The sequence below is a fragment of the Drosophila gunungcola genome (assembly GCF_025200985.1).
Source record: "Drosophila gunungcola strain Sukarami chromosome 2R unlocalized genomic scaffold, Dgunungcola_SK_2 000004F, whole genome shotgun sequence".
Classification (NCBI taxonomy): Eukaryota; Metazoa; Arthropoda; class Insecta; order Diptera; family Drosophilidae; genus Drosophila; species Drosophila gunungcola.
In genome coordinates this window covers 5552036-5573240 of record NW_026453167.1, presented here as the reverse complement: position 1 = coordinate 5573240, position 21205 = coordinate 5552036, and the positions used below count along the sequence as shown (strand labels likewise).

The 21205-nt window shown below is 40.0% G+C and overlaps 4 protein-coding genes across 6 annotated transcripts; 2 read left to right on the top strand and 2 right to left on the bottom strand.

Annotated features, from left to right (window-relative positions):
• The first annotated feature begins 425 nt into the window (after positions 1–425).
• On the top strand, positions 426–7700 carry LOC128254269 (PTB domain-containing adapter protein ced-6). Its single transcript, XM_052983200.1, has 8 exons — positions 426–767; positions 824–1265; positions 4504–4813; positions 5530–5966; positions 6046–6287; positions 6345–6761; positions 6828–6958; positions 7020–7700. Exons 3-8 carry the CDS (start codon positions 4541–4543, stop codon positions 7077–7079), a joined length of 1560 nt encoding a protein of 519 aa, XP_052839160.1. The 5' UTR covers positions 426–767; positions 824–1265; positions 4504–4540; the 3' UTR covers positions 7080–7700.
• Positions 7701–7709: 9 nt separating this feature from the next.
• LOC128254270 (pyruvate dehydrogenase (acetyl-transferring) kinase, mitochondrial) lies at positions 7710–16356 on the bottom strand. 3 transcript variants are annotated; one of them, XM_052983202.1, is made up of 7 exons: positions 15879–16356; positions 15592–15806; positions 10469–10676; positions 10221–10411; positions 9585–10159; positions 9110–9208; positions 7710–8021 (listed from the first exon to the last, which is right to left on the bottom strand). In XM_052983202.1, exons 2-7 carry the CDS (start codon positions 15713–15715, stop codon positions 7950–7952), a joined length of 1269 nt encoding a protein of 422 aa, XP_052839162.1. In that variant the 5' UTR covers positions 15716–15806; positions 15879–16356; the 3' UTR covers positions 7710–7949. The 3 variants fall into 3 exon arrangements, with proteins under 3 accessions (XP_052839162.1, XP_052839161.1, XP_052839163.1); XM_052983201.1 differs by having other exon boundaries at positions 15592–16356; XM_052983203.1 differs by lacking the exon at positions 7710–8021 and adding an exon at positions 8029–8171 and having other exon boundaries at positions 15592–16355.
• Positions 16357–17626: 1270 nt separating this feature from the next.
• On the bottom strand, positions 17627–19735 carry LOC128254112 (protein preli-like). Its single transcript, XM_052982941.1, has 3 exons — positions 19340–19735; positions 18879–19266; positions 17627–18480 (listed from the first exon to the last, which is right to left on the bottom strand). The coding sequence occupies exons 2-3, from the start codon at positions 19195–19197 to the stop codon at positions 18089–18091; spliced, it is 711 nt and encodes a 236-aa protein (XP_052838901.1). The 5' UTR covers positions 19198–19266; positions 19340–19735; the 3' UTR covers positions 17627–18088.
• A 386-nt stretch (positions 19736–20121) lies between these two features.
• LOC128253770 (transmembrane protein 14 homolog) lies at positions 20122–20835 on the top strand. The gene is made up of 2 exons (XM_052982444.1): positions 20122–20280; positions 20349–20835. Exons 1-2 carry the CDS (start codon positions 20205–20207, stop codon positions 20609–20611), a joined length of 339 nt encoding a protein of 112 aa, XP_052838404.1. The 5' UTR covers positions 20122–20204; the 3' UTR covers positions 20612–20835.
• The last annotated feature ends 370 nt before the right edge of the window (positions 20836–21205 follow it).

The window sequence follows — 21205 nt, the reverse complement described above, 5'->3', positions numbered from 1 at the left end:
GAACAATAGATTTTTAGATCCTTATTTTGATTGTGATTTTAAAAGATTCGGATTTCCGTAAATTATGTAGAAACAAAAAATATCTTTAAATAGACAAATTGTTTTGATTTTGTTATATGGTTAATTACGTTTATAACGCTCAAAAGATTACTGTTTAACTTCATACACATCATATCTTCTTTTTTGACAATAGTGTTGTAGATACAGATCGAATCAGCTGTTGATTCACTTCGAGTAGGGGCATACCTGCTTCGCCCTGGCTGACCACCTGTTCCATAACTTGTTTTACATCTGTAGTCTCTCTCTCTATTTCCGAAGTGCATCCAAACCGAAGAGCAGGGCGCGAGTCGATCCGAGTCCGACTGCGCAGCTGGAAGAGCCGTGTTTTGGTCTGGCCGCACAGTCGCTAGTCAGTCAGTTTGTTGGAGGGTGATCGGTTTATCGAAGTAGCGGACCGTGTAGGTGCAGAGGATATTCCCCATAGCACTGTTGTTGTTGTAGTTGCTGTCGCTGGCCGTTGTTGTTGTGCTGCTGCTGTGTTATCGTGTAAATTTGCGCAGTTCAGCCTGGAAAGAGAGAGAGCGGAAAATCGTTGTTTTTGTAAATCTCCCAACCCTACCAGCCTCCCGCCACTGTTGTTGTGATTTTCGCCTCGCGTGTAACTAAAAAAAAGAAGTAATATAATCAGTTGCACTAATTTCTTCAATCAACGGACAAGGCGAGCATAACGAGTGAAACTAGCGAAAATTGTTTGGCAGGCAGCAAAAGTAAGTGAGCGATTAACTAAAGCCAAAGTCGCGCTTTAAAACGTCATTTTCTGCAGAGTCATTAACGAAAGGCAGGTCAAGAGAGAGATTCAGAGGGAGAAAAATGTGTGGGTGGAATGGAATATGAGAGAGTGAGAGAGAGCCAGAGATCAAGACAAAGTCTTTGTTTAATTTAATGTTAATGTTTAATGTTACTTGAAAAAATTAAAATTACAAATCACCATTGCTCTCTTGCTCTAGTCTCTGCAATTGTTTATCTCTCTCGCGGTTGCTCTCTCTTTCTCCCGCTCTGCCAAGTGAATTAAATGAAACGACGCGACTTGAAAAAGTTGGAGCCCAGCTTTATTGTTGTGCTATTTCGTTTCTGTCTCCCGTCGCGTTCGTTTGTGTTTGGCGCCGTGGCGCTCCAGAAATAGCGGTGAATCGTTACGCCTGTGCCTACTCCACCTTCGCCAGCTCCAGCTCCAGCTCCACCTCCATCTCCTTCCACTTGTAACGGTATGCGTGCGTGCAGAAAAGAAAAAGGAGACGAAGAAAGCCAAAAGCAAAAGTGCTCAAAAAGCAATTACAATAACCACAGAAATTAATGTTTTGTGTGCCAGTGTGCCTAATGGAATCTCATGTTGTGTTTATTTCGCTTTGTAAAATCGTACACAGAAAACGAATTGATGTGATTTTGTTAAAGTACAAATATTTCCTGCAAATATCAGTGATTTTTACTTCAAAATTTAAGGAGGTCAACAAATTGTTGAAAAATTTAAAAACGTTTTTAGTTATTTGAACATTTTAATTTAGATATAGTTAAAACCCATTGGATAGCTATAGAATGTGAACTCGGTTTTCTATTGCCAAAATGCCACAACTTTCGTAAACAAATCCACCACTTATTTCTCTACTCAAAAATCAGAATTTAAAGCCCTATTTGGCATTCATGTAAAGCTTGTTTTTTGTTTGCTGTGTACACTTAGAGAAACAGTCACGCACATTGGCAAATAAACACGCAAGGTCCGCGTGTCCCAGCTTCTCAGAGTCGGCTTCTGCTAATTATGAAAGTTGAAAAAACCACCGACGCTTTATTTGTTTGTTTTTGTTAGCCTTGTGCAATGCCTTGTGTTGGCCAAACACCTGTTGAATGCCGCCATACAAATATAAAAAAGTCTGCAAAACGGCAAAGAAAGTGTCTGGCCAGCATGAAAAGAAAATGCCCGTAAACACATGGCAACATAAAGCCATAAAACAAAATTCAGAAAACACATAGTCAGCAAAGAGAGTGGAAATGGATGAGCGAAAATGGTTCACAATAATTTCACAGTCAGTGCGCAGGCCCAATTGAATTTGAATTTCGAGTTCCCTGCCCCTTTTCCGCCCCTTTCGTCCACATTTTCTTACCGCATTTGCATATCAGATGTGTACTTTACGACTTTGTCTAATCTCAGTCGTTGGCAATCTCAGTAATTAGTGCTGGCAGCTTGTCTGTTTCCTAGCCAAGTCTTGTACATTTTGGTCAGTCGTAAAATGCTCTATTTATGATGGCGCAGGTGTTGAAAACTTAAAAAAACTTATGGGCCTATAGTAAGTTGGCTTTAAAAATCAATTTTATTGTTACTGGTTTACAGTTTTCCATGTTTTCTAATTATTTTTTACCTACATTTTATTTGTTAAACGAATAATATGCAAATCTATTTTTAGCCTAACAAATAAAATCAAAAATACAAAAACAATCAATACCAAATTTGAAATTGTATTAACTTTATAATGGAAGAGGGGAAGACTTCCCTATTCCAAGAAATACAGTTTTGTTTACATCTTAAGATATATGAAACCCAAGTTTGAGATAAGTACAAATTCCCATATCTAAAATTCTGAGAAAACACTCCATTATCCAGCCCTAGAGAAATAGTGTCAAGTTGCTCTCGTCCGCTAATATCAATTTAGACGACATATAGCCCGATCTGGCACGCAGTCTGCATTCCAAACGATGCGGGATGGGTTGTGGGGGCGGAATCCATAAGTGCGATAAGATGCGGAGAATTACTTCCGCGACTAGGCTTTATTTTGTTAGTTTTGTGTATATGTGCGGAGAGACTCTGGCTTGTACGGCGTACATAAACATATGCATATCTGCGGTTTATTTGTCGACATTATCTTTTGTTCGTCGTTTGAAAAACGTGTGTAGTTGTTGGGGTAATTGCGCACAATTGCCGGGGAATAGGGTGTTTCGGGTCTTTGTTTTTTGAGCTACGAAACCTAAGCGTTGTGCTATTTTCGAATTTTGTATTTTATAACCCGGGCTGTCGTCATCGGCGTCGCTTGCCGCTTTTGGCCAATTTAGCTTTCGCTTTTGTGCGATTGCCTAACGAAACCCCCATTCCCAAACCCCCCATCACACTCCCCTCCTTTATGGACAACTCCAAAATAAATCAAACTTATAAAACACACACATGCAAACGCGAAACAACGAAAAAGAGAGGCCCCAAACACCAGAGCTTCATTAATTTTTTGCAAGATTTTTCTTAATTATGAGACGGCACGAAATGTGAGAATTGCACGAAAGAACTCACAAAAGATCCGTTCGTCACATCATCCGATGTGAGCGCAGCTTAGCTTAGCGACTTTGTTCTAATTTCGGTTTATGATTTTTTGTTTTCTTTTCTCTGGTTTTTATTTCTGAGAAACTGTTGCCTTATTGTCTTTGCACAATGACGTCTGTTTGAGTGCAATTTTACATCCATACAGTGCGTTTCGTAACTGCCAGAGGGGGTCTTAAACAAAACTAGCTAACGACAAGATACCAAAGCCTAAAATATTGATAAACCAGTACTTTTACGCGCTTTAAAATAACACAAGCTGTGTGACTCATTGGTTGTTCCATTAACAAATATAGTCATTCTTATTTATTGAGAGAGCGTCGAATAATCTCATGTGTGATAATAAATTAAATAATTTACAAAGTGAATCTTCTTTAGGGTTCATTGTGCACATTTTCTCTGAGGGTGCAAACGGAATTTTTGAAATATTAAAAACAAAATAGAACTCTTTTTATTTGCCTTAAACAAATTAAAGTAAATCATATTCTTTTTTTTAACCATTTAAAAACTATAAGTAGAAAATAATTAATCAAAATTCATACTTCAGTACTTTATAAAAAGCTTTGCTTCGCTTTGTTGAACGATCTGAGTGATCATTATTAACAGTTGCCAAAATAATTCTCTCAAGGTTGAGTAAAAGTGAATTCCTAGAATCTCGGTTTTTTTCTACACAGATACAAATTGTTTAAAGCTTGATTTTAGAGGATTAAAATTAAATATGAGTTTCAAATAAAAATAAACATTTTTCTTTGTGTAATTCCAAGAGACACTGTGTGTATATTTTTATAGAAAAGTCTAGGTCCAAGTGCACCGATGTCGACAGCTGACGAAGGCAACAGGTTTAAGTCTGTGGTGACGCAGATGCCAATGGGATTGGTTTTCATGGATCCGAATACCCCCTACTTCCCATTCAGGCATTGTATATTCTTTGCTGTCCCTCTCTCTGAACACGATTTGCAATTAGCCAAAAGAATACATTCGGATTCAGTTGGTTGTATAACGATAATTAGCAGTACAGCGGCAGCTGGAATTTGTATGCACATTATATTTTATAATCGAGGGATTTGAGAGGAAAAACCCGGCGACGGGCAAAGTTCAATTCGCAGCACATTTGTCAATTCCGACTTCGATTCCGATTCTACTTGCAGCTCCCTTAAACGCTTAAAAACGGCGCCCACAACAACAATGCCTTATCAGCCAGCCAACAGCGGCGGGACGTCTGGCGGCAGCAAGGCGGCGGCCAAAATGGCCCAGCTGAAGTTCTGGAACAAGCAGAACAGCAGCAAGCAGCAGCAGCAGGACAAGGACAAGGACGCCGCCGACGGGGGCAGCAACATCAGTGGCGGTACCGGCAGCAACAGCAACGGCGATGCCAAAAGCGAGGCGAAGAGCGGCAAGCGCAACTGGCTGCACACGCCGGAGCAGCTCATCAGCGGACACGCGGTCTATCTAGTCAAGGTGAGCAAGTCGAGGGACAGCAGCCCACCTGTGACGGCCCCGATCGCCGGAATACACCGAGAAAATATAGTCTTCGAATTTGGTTTTTTTTAAGTTTAAATTACTTACACTACAGGGTCTTATTTGTATTTTTGTATACGTTTTTTTTGCCTAACTATGTAAAAGAAATCTCTTTTTCACTAAAAACTAGTCTTCATTGCGTATACGCAATATTATATGAAAGCATTGCGTATACGTACTATTTTTATTTACCACTCCATGGCCTTATTTGTAGTTATTTATTAGTTTTTTTTTTGCCTTAATATGTAAAAGGAATCTCTTTCTCACTAAAAACATACAAAATATTATATGCAAGCATTGCAAATACGTACATTTCAATATTATTATAAATCAAAAATATATTTTAAAAAATTGGTTATTATGTTTGTTTATAAATAAACTGGCATTGCTCTGTAACTGAATGAAGTTCCACAAGTCAAAGTGTTGAATGAAACACATTTTTCTGAGAGTAAAAAATATAAGCACCTAGTTACTTTTTAATGTTAAAGCTTTTACTATAATAGGCAAATTCCTTTTGTTTGCAAAATAAATTACAAAATTTTTAAGTGCCCTACAAGTTGGAATGCAATTGCAGTTTCAAATTTGTTAATACGTTTAGGTTTTGTTAAGGTATAAATACAATTTTTCTCACTGTATCCCATGGATTTCCCTTTCAGTTCTTTGGTAACCTGAGCGTGGACCAGCCCAAGGGCATTGAGGTGGTCAAGGAGGCCATTCGGAAGCTGCAGTTCGCCCAGCAGATGAAGAAGGCGGAAACGGGCACCCAGGAGAAGTTCAAGAAGCTGGAGATCACCATTAGCATCAAGGGCGTGGCCATCCAGGAGCCGCGCACCCACAAGATCCTGCACCAGTTTCCGCTGTACAACATCTCGTATTGTGCGGACGAGAAGGGTGTGAAGAAATTCTTCAGTTTTATTGCCAAGTCGTCGAAGACGCGCGACGGCAGCGATCCGGCGACAAATGGCCATGCGAACGGAAATGGCGATGGCAGTGCCAAAGCGGAGGAGAGCCACGAGTGCTTTGTCTTTATTTCGAACAAATTGGCCTCGGATATCACGCTGACAATTGGTCAGGCCTTCGATTTGGCTTACAGGTGGGCTACTTTGCGGTTTTATTTCTGCAATATTTCTGCAATATCATTAAATTAATGTTATAAAATTTTGTAATGTCAGGAAATACATGGAAGGCACTGAGAAGACGAATCTGAGCAAGGCGCAGCAGCAGATTAATCATTTGCAGCAAACTGTGAACGCTTACAAGGAGCGACTGCGCGAAATATCCGCCAAATTGCCAAAGGCCGAGCTGGATGCCCTGCTCTTCAATATGGGCATCAAGGACGTTCTGGAAGCGCCCGTCACAGAGTTGCCGAATGGTATCGAGGTGGCTACCGAAGCCCTGAGCAACGGCAAGCTGGGTAGGACAATATTTCACTATCTATCGCTACCAAAGTAACTTATTAAATGTATTCCAGACGATGACAAGCTGCTGATTGACACCAATTCCACCACGGCATCGACCCACTCGGCGTCGCCCAGCTCCTTCTTGCCCATAGTCCCGCCGCGGAACAATCTGTCCAGCCAGATTAGCATCGGCGGCAAGAGCAACAGCCAGAAGATGGACGAGCTGTTGCTCAACTCCGATTCCGACAGTGATTTCGATCCGCGAGCGGACGAAATTCAGGACAACGTGAGCAATGGCCGGAATGCTATTAGCAACGATCTGTTTGGCTTTGAGCCGGCCAAGAGCTTTGGCCAGCAGCTGTTTGTTAACAACAACGATCACAAGCTGCAGAATAACAACACGAACAGCAGCTTACTGATCACTAGCAATAATAACAGCATCAACAGCAGTGGCTTCTCCAGCGAGCTGAACATTACGCCGCCATTGTGTACGTTTAAATATTTGTATTTTAAATGATTGCTTACTCTACTGATTATATGATTTTCCTTTGCAGTGGCGCCGCCGCCAAAGATTGCTGCGCCCAGGCGCCTTAACTCGGTGACAACGGGCAACGGCCTGAATGGCAACACAGACCTTTTCGGTTCAGATCCCTTTGAAATGAACAATGGACCAATCATTTTCAAGGTGAGTTTTGTTGGACCTCAAATCTCTAGGTTGTTACTAACACCCAAATCACCCAATGCAGCAAAATCAACTGAACCTTGATGACTTCTCGCTGGAGAGTTTGGATCCCCTGCGCAAGTAGAGCGGTGCTACCAAGGCCATTTTCACTTTTCAACTTGATTGGAACTTTTGGACATCCTTTTGCGGTGTCCCTTAGTTTATCCTTCTACGTTTCTCCGTTTCGCATGCATTCCAATCCAATTGCAATTTGATTTATTTAATGTGTATTATTGTTTATATATTGTATTGTATTTATTATCATTGATTTTTGTCGATTTTATATTGCATATTATGATTTCTACTATTATTATTATAATTATAAATACGATTATTATCTGAGATGGAGATCAAAAGAACACAACAACAACCAATCGCAATGCACTTTGTTTAAACGTATCAATTTGTTGCTGTAGTTAAATAGATTAATTGATTGTCGAGAAAAGCGAAAGAAAACTGTTAACAAGTGATAATGTGAAAAAATGCTAAGCAATGCTAACTAACTGAATGTGAGAAATTTGTATAAAATAATTATAAAGATATAACCGCAAGCAAATGATGAATCGATTATTGTATAGAGCCGGAATACGAGGAGAATGAAAGCAAAATGAACAATATTTAATGTTATCGATGCAATATAGAGAAATATTATTATTACTATTATTATTGTGTATGTAAAGAATAAAATGTAGTGCCTAAAAGAAAACTCCAACGCTTGATCTTTAACAAATTGCTTTATTTATAAATACTCCATTTAGGTTTTTCAAATAACAACACGATAACTACACGTTACTGCCATGAATACAAATTTGAGTTGCTTTTGTTGCTGCCGCAGTTTGGGAATGTTTGCCTAGGGCTAGTGATATATATCGAGTTTTTTGTGTATCCAACAGTTGCTCTTCCTGAATCGTTATGTTTCCTAAGCCTGAGTATAGCGGTTGCCAGGGCGCTTCTTTCAAGCGTCCTGAATAAAGTCGCAGCGTTTTGGTATGCTGGCGGACAGCTGGCGTGCATTCATATCCGAGCTCTAGAAGATCAGAGAGTTTCGTGGATAGTTTAGTGGTTAGCCTGTGAAGCGAGAAATAAAAACCAAAGAACTGCAAACGCATCTGGTCCGGATACAGTCTTATAAATTCTTTAAAAAACCATATAAATAACGCCAACGATTGGAAAAGTTCTGAAAGAAATCATCAGTGGAGAGTAATTAAGTAAAGAAAAGAATAACCGAAAGCAACACAAATTACCATAAACGCTTAGTGGGGATTCAACTGTTATATAATGAAATAAAAAACATGGAAAATGCAGGTGAAAGTAAGTAGAAGTAAATCCTATAATCACATTTTAATTGTTTCAAACAAAACTTAAACATAATAGAAAAATCATTTAGTGTTGGTGTATACTTTCAAGTTTATTTGTATAAAACTCTTATAACTTAACCAATACAATTAAATAGTGTGCTCAAAAAGATAAATGTATTTTAACATTGCATGCAGTTCGTGCTGTAGCCTAAATAAAATCCAAAAATTACAGCTAATTTCGTAATTGTTTCAAAACATCTGTTGACTTTAGAGTATGTATGTTTTGTGTGTATATATTTATGTATAATATATATAAATATGCATCGAGTTTAATTGCTACAAACGTAATCATAAAGCCAAGGGCGCTGCGCCACTCTCTACCCACAAAAAGAAAAACTAAATAGAACTTCAAGCCCGCTTCAAAATGGGCAAAAAATGTTTGTGGAATGTCACAAATGTTATTAAATGACAATATTTTAAAGCAGAATTTGAAAAGGGCGGTTTGGTAAGGTTGGGGCACATACAAACATAAGTCATATTTAACATTAACATTAGGTATGTATACATTAAACAATAAATAAACACTTTTCACTTGACTGGGTTGCGGGTGCGGGAAGTGGGTTGCTTGCTTGCTTGTTTGCTTGCTGGGATTGGGTTTTATCGGTTTGAATTGAATCGGTCGGTGCAGGGTGGCGCAAACTCTTTACACAGCCAGGCGGGTTCGTTTCATTTTTCATCGCATTCTCTTTAATTTTTTGGCATTTTAACACGTCTGCTGGACGACAGCGCTGGTCTTCTTCTTTTTAGCGTACTTTACCTGATTGGACCAGTCACCCGTGGGCACGGTGGCACGATAGAACTTTGAGCTTGTCTTGTTGAAGATCGGCAGCAATTCGTTGGCCTCGTCGGACAGAGCCTGCAAAGGAATCGAGAATTTGGTTAATCAATAGGCAGGATTGATAGGCAGAATCTAAAGTACATACAAATTTGTAAAAGTCTTTGTGAAGATTTCTTTCGCTCAGCAGAGAACTTGTTAGTCTTTCATCAAAGTCGTCATTTAACATTTTTAAAATTGTACTATGAATCATATTACCATAATTCACTAAATTTTGATTTGTTGTCATTGCAAATTATATTTTTTAAAGTCAAGCTATAAAAATTTTACTGAGGTAATTTTTAAACCTTATAAGCTTAAACTTTTTAATTGCAATTTTGAGTTTTATTACTTAGAGCTTTGAAAGAAAATTTACTAACTGCATGACACAGTTTCAAAAGCTGAACAAGAAACCCACCTTCAGATATATGATCGCATCGGTGCCGAATCCCTCGCATGAGAGCAGCACAATATCACCGTGGAAATAGCGGGCGTAGAGCCTTGAGATCGGCAGGCCATAGCCATAGCCTGCCAGCGGTACCGTGTGCAGATCCGATTTCGACGGCTGCGGCGCTGTGCTGTACATGTACTTGAAAAGCTGGTCGGTCTGGGAGCGGGGAATGCCGCCTCCCTGGTCAGAGATCTTCACGCAAATGTCCTCCTTGCCCTTGCAAATGGCCACCTTCAGGGGAGGCAATGTGTCATTGTTGTCATGGCCATGGTGCTCCACCACCGCTCGCATGGAGTTCTTGAAGAGCTCGAAGAGCATGTAGTACAAGTGCGAAGGCACGTAGACGGTGCGGATGGGCAGGTTGTCTCCGGGCTCGCTGCTGTGCTGCTGGATCTCCAGCGCCGGACTGGTCAGGTAGTACTGGTCGCACAGAAAGCGGGCGTTCTCGTAGGCATCGCGCACCACATCCGACAGATCACAGGCGGGGTCCAGACACCCAATGTGGCGGCCACCCGCATGGGGATTTCCTCCAAAGAGCAGGGCTTTAAATAAAGGCAGAACTTAGTCATGTATTCAACTGAAATATACGATGTGTATACTCACTGTGCTGATTGATCAGCATTCGAATGCTGATCCTCGACATATAAAGCCTATCCAAAAAGTACTGAATGGAGCTCTCGGTGGGCGCATCCACCTGGCCACCCTCGTTCTCCTTCATTTCGATCACACCCTGGGCCATGGTCTGCACCACATCGTTGTGCCGATTCCTAATGAGATCTAAATCGGCCACAAACCTGCAAGGTACAAATTTGATATAAATGGCTAAGAATGGTTAGAATATTGGTTCTTACTTTTGCAGATTGTCGTGCGTGGGATCGGCTTTCTCGTACACTAGCACGTCCTCGAAACTCTTGACATACCAGGAGCTCACCTCGCTCACGGATCTTGTGTGCAACAGGTTATCCGGCAGCAAAGCGATCTCCTTCATGATATTCGCCAGTCGAACCGGAAGCTCCTTGCGCAGGAATATATATGATTTCTTTTCGCAAGCATTCTGACCTGTAAATTAAAAAATGAGAGGGAAATAAAAATGTTAATGTTTTGATTTTATAAATAAATAAGTTAAATTTTAACTAGTTTACGACCCAAGGATTTTTTAATATAAAATAGCTGTTTGGTGTAAACATTTTTAAAAATTTAAAATTTGTTTTAATTTAACCTAACAAATACGAACCTAATCAATAAAAATTCTTTTAGCTAAAGCTAATGGGACTTTTGAGTAACATGTTTGTGTTTGTTATAGTTATTTCTATATGTTCGCCTGCTTGCTCTAGATTATTTAAAACATTTTCCCGGCAGGCTTATCAATGCAACTAAGCACTCAGCGATCATGAGCTCACGAGTGAAAACCTCATGGGGAGGAACAACCCAAACCCAGCAAGAATAAACAACCTTGCCGTACACAAAGACAGAAAACAATTCTGAAACCCACATAAATTCATTTGGATTAATTATCAAGAGAGCCCAAAAGTACTTGAGCTAAATACATGATGTGTGTATGTTCGTACAGCATATGAATGTCTGTACTTCTTTATAAACAAGCTAAGTTCAAAGCTCTTTGGGCAAATGTGAAATAAATCAACCGCAGAAAACTTTGCCCTCGTCAAGCTTTTGATAATGCCTTTGTGTATGTTATGTTGATTTGTAGTATTTTTGTATTTGCTTTCGATTCTCTCAGTGTGTGTGTTTGGGTTTATTTTTCAGTTTGTTTGTCGACAGTCAGCCGTTTCGTAACAAAGAGAAAAGCAGTAAGTGATAACGATGGTTCCGACCTTATCGATGGGGCCTTGGTCAGCCGGCAAAGAAACACGCCTTCTTTTCTGGCAATTATTTTTCGCCGAAAAATTAATGGCGATAATAATAATTAGGGTTAATTAAAATTCCAGACACAACGCAATAACAAACTAGATACGTATAAACGTGGCTATGCCGAATAAATTAGTATGGAACCGCTTTATGAGTCAATTGTAACGAATTGGCCAAACAAAACAGAATCAATAAAACGAGTTATGAAGGCGAGCAAAATATACGGAAAGAGAGGCGATAACCTGATGATTTCACGTATATAGGAACCTGCCAGAAGCCGATCGAAAAAGCAAGAGATCTGAGTTTAGAGATATAGATACGGCCAGTGAGGCAGAGAGATAGAGGGGTAGAGCAAACGCTCCTATACACAGGCCTCTGCCCGCTCACCTCCCCCCCAAAAAGACCCTAGCAGATGACCTCAAAACAAAGCATTAAAAGCTTTGTTTTTGTTTACTTGTTTGCCATTCCAGACCCGCTTTTTTCCCCTCTATTTCGCTTGTTTTGATTGTAGTTGGAAATAATCACAAAAATAAAGAAACCTCCAGACTCGATCGGCCTGTCACCTAAATACGTACGTCGTCTGGCACTCCACAAAATGTAGACTTTGATGCATTGCCACTTCGCTTCGCTTGATAAGTCCCACCCTCGCTTTCATCGGCGATAAAGGTGCAAAGGCGTTAAGTGTCCTAATCATAAGTGCCATATGCATTTAGATAATTGCCCCAGCTATAAAAAGGAAGGAAAGCTAAGAGGATTAAAGATTGGAAAAGTGATTTCGAAATATGATAATACGGACAAGGCTTGAGTAAAAGAAATTCTTATTTTTATTCTAATTTTATAATATATTATAGCAAAATAAAATTCTAATAACAAGATTTTTTGAACAAGATTTACTTAAAGATTAAAAGCAAAGCCTTTAAATGCTACACAATTTAACGATTTATTCGGAACGAATTTTTGCTTATATATTTTTACAACTACCAAGTTTTTCTCTGCACAGAGCTTAAAAGTCAAAACTGGGTCCATAAAAAATGTACTAAAAAAAATTTTAAAATTGATTGAAGCTAATATGCGAAAAAACTGTTGCATGCTCGAGTCGTGAAATTGAAAACTTGCCACCGCACGAATTCAATACTAGAGCGTAGAATCGAAAACGAGCTCCGGTTCCATTTCCATCCTCATTATCAGCTTGAGCCATTCAATTGGCGATTCAGTGTAATTTAGTCGCCAATGGCGCATTAAATAATTTACAACGCATGGCACGCAATCAGCTGAAGGCGCAAAGAAATGCAATTTCTGCAACTACTCAATTGTCCATTCACTGCGCCAATGCAATTACATTAGAAAGGGGTATATTATATTTGTATATATATAGAACGTCTGACGTCACAGCTGGCCATCCCCTTTTTGTTTTGTAAAACAGCTGTTTTTGAGCGTGGAAAGTGCTCTCTTCTATTGCATCAGCCCAATCATTTGGCAGCCAATTTACGGCAGAATTTCTCTCAAATCTCTCGAATATGTATATTTGACTCACATTCGCCCTGTGACAAAAATACGGCGCGTGTGAGGCAGCGACTACGACTACGACTACGTCTTTATTATCGCCGGGGGTGCTCACACTTTTTCTGGCCGTTCGCTTCTGTTTTGTCTTTATTTCGGCCAACTGTTGACGTCTGCGGTTTGGCTTTTCTTTCCCAAAGAGGTTCCAAAGTTCGTGCTCGAATTGAGGTGACAGCATCCTGGACTTTGCCCGAAATGGTCACGGTGATCTGATACACCAGAATGTTTCCATTTACGATATACACTTGAATTGTCAGACATTGTTTTCGATCTTGCCCCCTGCATCAGCCAAATAATGAAGTCTCTTTGTCACAAGGAAAATTGGCACATGATCAACCTCATCATCAATTCCAAACCGGGCCCCTTATATAAATTATTTTTGTATACGATATTTTCCATTGATATCAAAACATGGCCTTCGGTCTTTTGCCGGAAAATACTATAAATTCGGCATAAACAAAATGGGCATAGTTAGTGTACGCCCTCGAAACACACTATAGAACAGACCTTACAAACAAGGCCCCTCACTCAGGCGCGAATTTTAGAACCTTACTCGCATTTCTACACTTAGCTTACTTAGCCTACAGAGCTACGCTAATCGATGGTTAACCTGAATCATCAAGCACTCGAGTGCATGTTAGTATATTAACAATGTTCGTTTTCAATAACAAGCCACCCGCCATAGATATAAACATAATTACTCCAAGTTTATGGACCCTCACAAATGCCCGAAAAACACAATTAAGTGCCGGGTACAGTTGAGGACAAAACAAAAGCGAAAGCCTTATCTACGGACGGACATCAAAGTTCAAGTATAGGTATAGGCAGGTATATATTAGTAATTTATTTGCTCAGTTCGACGAGGGATGGCGAATCGGGTGACTATAAAAGCTTGTAAACTAAATCCGTTGTTTTGTAGCTTATAAATAAACCCCTAGACTACTTAAAAAACAAAACAGCAAAGAACAGTCGGCCTTAAAAGGGATAGGAAACAGGCAACAAAGCCTGTTGTTTTGGTCTAAATTTAGATGATAATAGCTCAGCCTCCGGACGCCAACGTTTCCCACTTTTCCCCTGCTGTCTTTCAGCCGTGCCACTTGGCCTGGCTTTTATTTCTGCTCACGTCAGTAGCCAGTTTTTCAACGAGAATGCCCTAGAGTTTTCACTCAAGCCTGCCTGTTACACGGCGAAAAAATAAAAAAAAATTATTACAATACTTATAATAAATTAGCTAATAAAATGTTTTTGACCTTGGATAAAATAACCATATTTTAGAGCTGATATAAGAAGGTATTGTTATATTTTTAAATTCATAAAAATTATTACTAATAATTAATAAACTTTATAAAGCAAAAACAAAACATGAAAAGTTTACTAAACATAATTGTTCTGTGTAGAAAAACCACTCATTTTGAGTGGGCTTGAGTGCTGCGTGTTTGGTTATTGGGGCAGGCTGAAGGCCTGGATTTCGGGATATATGTAGTACTGGGGGGTGGTGGGCCTGACATTGAAACGTCATTGAAGGCCACGTGCCGCCTGTCAGCGCTCAATGAAGTGTGGGCGGACAAAAGCGCTTTTCTTGCCCGTCCTCATGTTTCATTGTCAAACGTGTTTATCAATTCAAATATGGCCACCTCATAAACAAGTTGAGTGGTTCTAACTTCCGTTTTTGCAACAGGCTGTTGGCTGTGAAGCGGAAAAAAAACGCGGGGGGTTAAGGAAAAGCCAAAGCTAAGCTCAACCGAACTTAGTATTCAATTGTTTATACTGCAAGTCTGTGTCAGCCTCTCTGTCTCGCTCTCTCCACAGTTTGCCGGACACAACAACAAATGCTTAATTGACAATTCAATGAAACGAAATTGGCTATTAGATAACGGGAATTTTGCGCAGTTTAGCAGCTCAGAGAGATCAGGTTTTTGTAAATTAAAATTGAAATTTTAGACAAATACTTTTATTGTTTTCCAACTATACTTTGTTTTTTCTTAGCCAGTTATGCAATTGGGCTGTGCATTAAGCTTAGTGAAACCAAAGGGATAAAGAACAAAACCTCACTTTCAATTGGAGTTGTGTTCCTTAAATTTTGAAATGCAATAAAACAATAAAGCAAGACAAAAGTTATGCCATTTAAAGATACGTTTAATTTAATTTATGTTTAGTATTTATACAGAGAGAAAATTAGGCAAAGTTTGAGTTGCAAAAACAGAGTTGAAACATATTAAAAATTAAAACGCTTGATGCTAATTTTGTGTTACTAATTGTAACTAACTTGATTTGTTTTATTTATCAAAATGTTTTTTACCCTTTTTTTGCACATAAAACGTCGAATTTTATATTAATGGGGTACATTTACCAACTTTGGGAAATTAAACATTTAAAACAAAATATATTCCTTACTCAATTATTTATAATGTTTCTATACAGACCTAGAGCCGGTAATTTTTTAGGTCTCATAGATTATTCGATTTTGTCGATTACCCAATAGCTTTTGATAAGTTCAGTGGATGGTACAACATGGGATCAAGAACCCCCGAAAAAGTGAATTACTCACCGAAGTCCATAAACTGCTTAATCGAGAGGGGCGAGGGATTAAATCCAGAGTAAAAGTCGAGCATTTTGGCCAAACTCGCCATCGAGGAGGAGGCGGCGGAAAATCGGACTGGAAACAGGCGCATTTTGGTTTTTGTTTTTCTGGTTCGCGGGGGATTACGTTGCTGATTACGGGTGCCGGTCTTTGGGCCTTATCTTTAACAACTTTGTTTGCCACTTAAGATGAACAATATATTTATTATTTTGCGATGAAGAAGAAGAGACTGCTGCCGGTGTCCTTTCGCTCACCTTCGCTTTTACCCCTCTCTCTGTCTTTCTCTCTCTTCGCAGGACGTTGACCGCGCTCTCACTTTTGTTGAAGAACAAGAAGGGGCGGAGAAAAAGCGGCAAAAACAGCTGGCAACGTCTCGAAAACTCTCAATAAATCAATGGAGCGTTTTAGCCATACAAAAGTGGTAGCAAAAATATATGTTTGTTTTTTTTTCGTGTTAGCTCTGTTCCTGGTTGTTGTTGCTGATGAATTTGTGATGAGGGGCGGGGGCGGCGGGGCGCTGATTCTTCCTCTCCTCCTGGTGCGCCATAAACGTAGCTGATTTGAACGGTATTTGCTGTGTTTTTGTGCTCTATTGTCTCCCGGTTTCAGCTGCAGTTATTGTTGGTGATGCGATAACTACAATTGTAGCGCGATTTACGCGAGATGTTGGCGTTTCTGAGTGAGAATTTCTGCTCGCGACTTGTATTTATGGTAAATTTTTAAAAATGAATTCTTGCTCGGCAAAACGGAAAACAGAAAACAGCAGAACCGATGAGAAAGAGAAACGAGCCGACGAACACGATGAGAGAGAGAGAGTGGAGAGTCTCTGTTAGTTTACATTCAGCGAAAAAACGTAAATTTAACTAAGAAGGGGAAAAAGCTAATTTTCAGTTTAAAAAAAAACGATGGTTTTTGAATAGGGAAATCCCCTAAATAAACCCTTCCCAACACTGACACTCTGATTTTGGTTCCCTGGTCCTGGTTCCCTGATTCCGGATAACTTTTAAACTGAACCAGATCTTATCCGCACCCGTGGTTTTCCTCTAACATTTGGAATTTAAATAAAATAAAGGATATAGACGTCCGATCTTCGCCGCTTCCATACCTGATCAGCGTATACATATAAAAATAAGATTGCAAAACTTTCAAATTTCTAGCTTTTAAACTGAGCTCGGAACTGTGTTCGGAACTTATCATCCTCGTTTCTCAATACGGACTGACATATTGAATTATAATTGATAAGTCATCAATTTTAAATATTTTCAACGGTCATCGATAATTGAAAATCTTGAATTATTTATTTAATTTATATCGCCAGTAAAACTTTAGATGCGGTTTTACTAGAGTCAAATTAAATCAAAGTTTAAGATCATCCGTTTCCTAACTTTTCTCTGTTGGTTAAATTTTCCTAACATTTATGTTAATAAAACGATTAACTAACATAGGAAATGAGAGAGCGGTCGCGAGAAAGCTTTGAGAGCAAAAAACGATGAGAGCGAGCCCGAACGCTCTCCAGAGAGCGAACCGTACTACCGTACAAGCTTTCGAGCGAGATAGACAGAGGCGGTTTTAAATGGGTTAAAAGTCCGGCTACGCTGCGTTACTCTAAAATATGTGGCAACTTTGGTTCTAACGAATATTTGAAATAATTCCTAGAAGTGTAAAACTATAGTACTAACAATTGTATATTTTTAATTCTTTAAAAATACAAAATAACATAACCTAACAAGGAGTCAAGGACTTCAATCGCCCATGGAGGATTCGTTTGCTGCCAGGAGGCGTTTTTGAATGGTATATAGGAATGCCGGTATACGGTGATCAGCATTTAAATATTAATCAAGTTAAGAGGGCGCAATATGCTTGGGGTCTAGATTACCAAAACGCAAACATGATTCGGATTCACCTTTATAAATGGTATGCTAACTAAGACAACTTAAACAAGTTTCTATTTCTATCAGTGACGCAAGTCCAGTAAATTAAATTCAATAAAAAAAGTCATGAATGCCCCGCATTTCTAACCAAACTAAATGTATTTTAATAATTACAATTTTTAAAACTACTCGTGAGCGATTTTCTTGAAAATAAATATACAACAGTTTACAAAGAAGTCCCAAATTTGACACGCTGCTTTTGTTATTTTTTCCCGACCTAACAGAACATAGTACATAATAATGTAATGCAACGACTAAAGATAAATAGTAGAATTTGGGTAGGATGCAGGAAATGTGTTTAGCAAATAGTGCCTCCGTTCTGATCAGCCGGCTGGCTCGCGCACACACGGAATGAAATGCAGCAAAGTATATGGTTGGTTTTTGCTTTGGAATACATGTTATAAAACAGCCTCCGACCCGACGCCTTTGCCTCCACTTCCGTCCTGGCCACATCCTTCGCTCCGGCGCCGAAGGCTTGGATTCCTCGATTCCTCAACATCTATTCCAGAGAGTTCCGGCTAGCACCTCGTCCCTCAGTTCTTAATAGAAAACAGTTGCGCAATCTTTGAGGCGTGGCACTTGAAGAAATCGTAGCCCACTTTGGCGGCGCTCTTCAGCGATCCCGTGTTGTTGTGATTGCCGGATGAGGTGGTGGCGGTGGGCACTGTGGCCACTGGAAGTTCCCCAACTGAGGTGGTCGCCGTCACTGGCTGGTGGTGTCCGCCACCCACCAGGCTTTGCGGAAACATGCGCCGCAGCACGTGGTTAAATCCGTTGGAGGCCTTGTTGCCATTGGACTTGAACCGCTCGATTCCGAAAGCGCGAATGGCTCGCGAGAATCCAAACACCTGCGAGCTGATGTAGGCTCTTCGCACGGCCAGGGTGCTTCCATCCTTCTGCTCGCTGTAGATGACGATTTCATCGACTTTCTATAAAAGAAAAATAAGCATGTTAGTGATAATTAACTTATTATGGTGGCTATATTAAGAAGCGAAAGTTGGAACAAGTTTAACGATAGCAGAATAAAATATATACATTTATAGGGTCGTCACAGTTGTAGAAATCCAAACTTCACAAAACTATTAAAATTTTGTATAAATTAACTTACAAACTAATGTAAAAAATGTTTGTAATTGTTTCTAAAATATAAATAATTAAATCTCTGCTTAAGCATCTTGAGAAATCTTAGTACGTTAGGGGCTTTTGATTGAAGATCATCTAAAACAAGCAAAATCAATTGTTAAATATGCTCATCAAGGGTTTTATCCATATTCAAGGTAGCATGTATGTTGTCGGAAATAATCCCAGTAGGTAAGTGGACACTTGCCATAATCTTGGTCATGCCCAGGTTCCGGGTGAATGTGGTGAAGGTCTTCTTAACCGGATCCAGCACGGAGTCCTCAACAATCTTGACCGGCACATTGTTGTAGAATCGGGCTCCCCACTTGGGCACCGGATTCGTCTTGGAGAGCAGGCGGCGGGAGAAGAGCTTGCCGTCGCGCACCTCCCGCTGGATGGTGTCCTCGGTGAGGACGTGGGCGCTGGAGGGATTTGGGTAGCGATTCCAGTAGGCCACCACCACGTTCTTCCAGCTGTATTCGAAGACCGTCTCCGTGCAACAGGTGGATGCGGCGACGACCATTGCGAAGGTTGACTAATGAACCCGCCGACGATTCTGAAAAGTGAAAGCCGCGCGCGCAGTGTCCCTGAGCTGAAAAGAAAACCGATAATCAATTGCAATCGCATGTTGGCGGCTATAAATAGCCCTCGCTCGATGGACGTACCTTCGCGAGGGGTTCTAAAATCGGGGGTTTAGGCGGGCTTAGAGCTCCACAGTGCAGTGGGTGTGTGTATGCAACCACGTTGATTCAGCTAGCAGCTTGTTTTAGCCCCTTTTTTTGGGCGCCTACTGAGAATTTTGTTGTGTAACTGCGTCACAAACTCCGGCACAGGGTGGCTCGGGTTGGCGTTCGCTCCTCCGGTTTCCGGCTATATGCTGTCGCTATCCGGCGGTTCCTTCGTTGCCTCGACCTTCAGTGCCCCCTTCTCCTGGCGGTCCACGATTTCATTGCACTTGCACGGGTTATGCGGGGATTAAAGCCAATTTGAGTTCAATTTACGCCTGTTCAAAGGCCATCCGGAAACATCTGCTCGCCAGTGTGGCCAGATCGTACAACTCCAAAAATACCAAAAAAAGGTATTCTTACTAAACTGTTTAAAACACTTGAAAAAATTAATTTAGCTTAAGTCCACAAAAAATTCAATAACATTTATTAAATATTCATATTTAAAAAAATAATACGCTACATTTTTTTTAATCTGAAATGCTTAAATTTTTTATAAATAATCCCTATAATAATTAATTAATTAATTAGAACACGTAGTGATTGCTTTCACGTTGTTTTATTGTTTAGTTTGATAGTATTTCAGTTTTGATACTGAAAACATTTAGAAAACATTTGAAAACATATGCCAATGCAAACAGCTAGCGCCAACGTTTAAAAAGACTGCTATACAGTGATGCCAGATAATTTAATTTTTTTCAAATCAAAGTATGGATTTTTATGCTATAACGGAAGGGTCGTATTAACACCTTTGCTTTGCTACCAAAACAAAGATTACAAAGTGATCAAAGGAAAGTAAAACAAAATGTCGGTGGATTGGTTTGGTTATGTGTACGCTGCCACTGTGGCCGCTGGCGGCGTTATGGGATACGCAAAGGCGGGTGAGTTTGGATCCCCTGATCATCATATCCGGTTGCCATTCTATTGTGCAACCTCATTCGTTTTGTAGGTTCCATTCCCTCGTTGGGAGCGGGTTTGGCCTTTGGAGCCCTGCTCGGCTATGGGGCCCATCTTAACTCCCAGAACACGCCACGCCCCCTGCTCCAACTGGGCACCTCCCTGTTCCTGGCCGGATTAATGGGCGCCCGGTGGAATCGTTCCGGAAAACTAATGCCTGCCGGCATGGTCTGCATGCTGTCCGTTGCGGCTCTGGTTAAGAATTTGGTCACCTACAATCGGTATATAATGCCCACCGGCACAAAGGGCGCCTAAAGTGCCAAACGAAGGACCACAAAATGCTGGACTTGCCAGGAGATTTTTTACCTTAACTCTTCATTTACATACTCTTGCTAATTGCTGTTTTAAATTAGTTATCCACATACGGTGATTGCACCTTTGGTATAGCGCTGTGTCACTTTCTAAGCTAGCGATAAGAAACTGTACTTGCTGGAAATAAATTTTATCATCTATGCTTTTATTATCTTGCTGGAATTAAATATACTTCGTACTTAATTCTTTTTTTTTTAATATTTTAAAGCATAATTTTAGGCTTTGAAATATTCTAGCTACATCACTAACGATGAGGACCGGTAAGCGTGCTGAAGAAGACTACTTCATATAGGCGCAATATTCGAAGTCAGCTAAGAACACTCCGATCTTAAACAATGATATAGGAATCAAAAGGTACCACTTTAACAGAAGTTTGTGCATACTAAGAGTTTAGAAAGTCATTTGGCTTCTGAGTTAAAAGTTATGGATTTAGAATTGTAGTTTTTTGGTTAGTTTTCTATTTTGCGGAAAATGAGTTAAGGAGTTATATCGTAAAAATAACAACCCAATATTTTTAAATAAAATTTAAATGCAGAT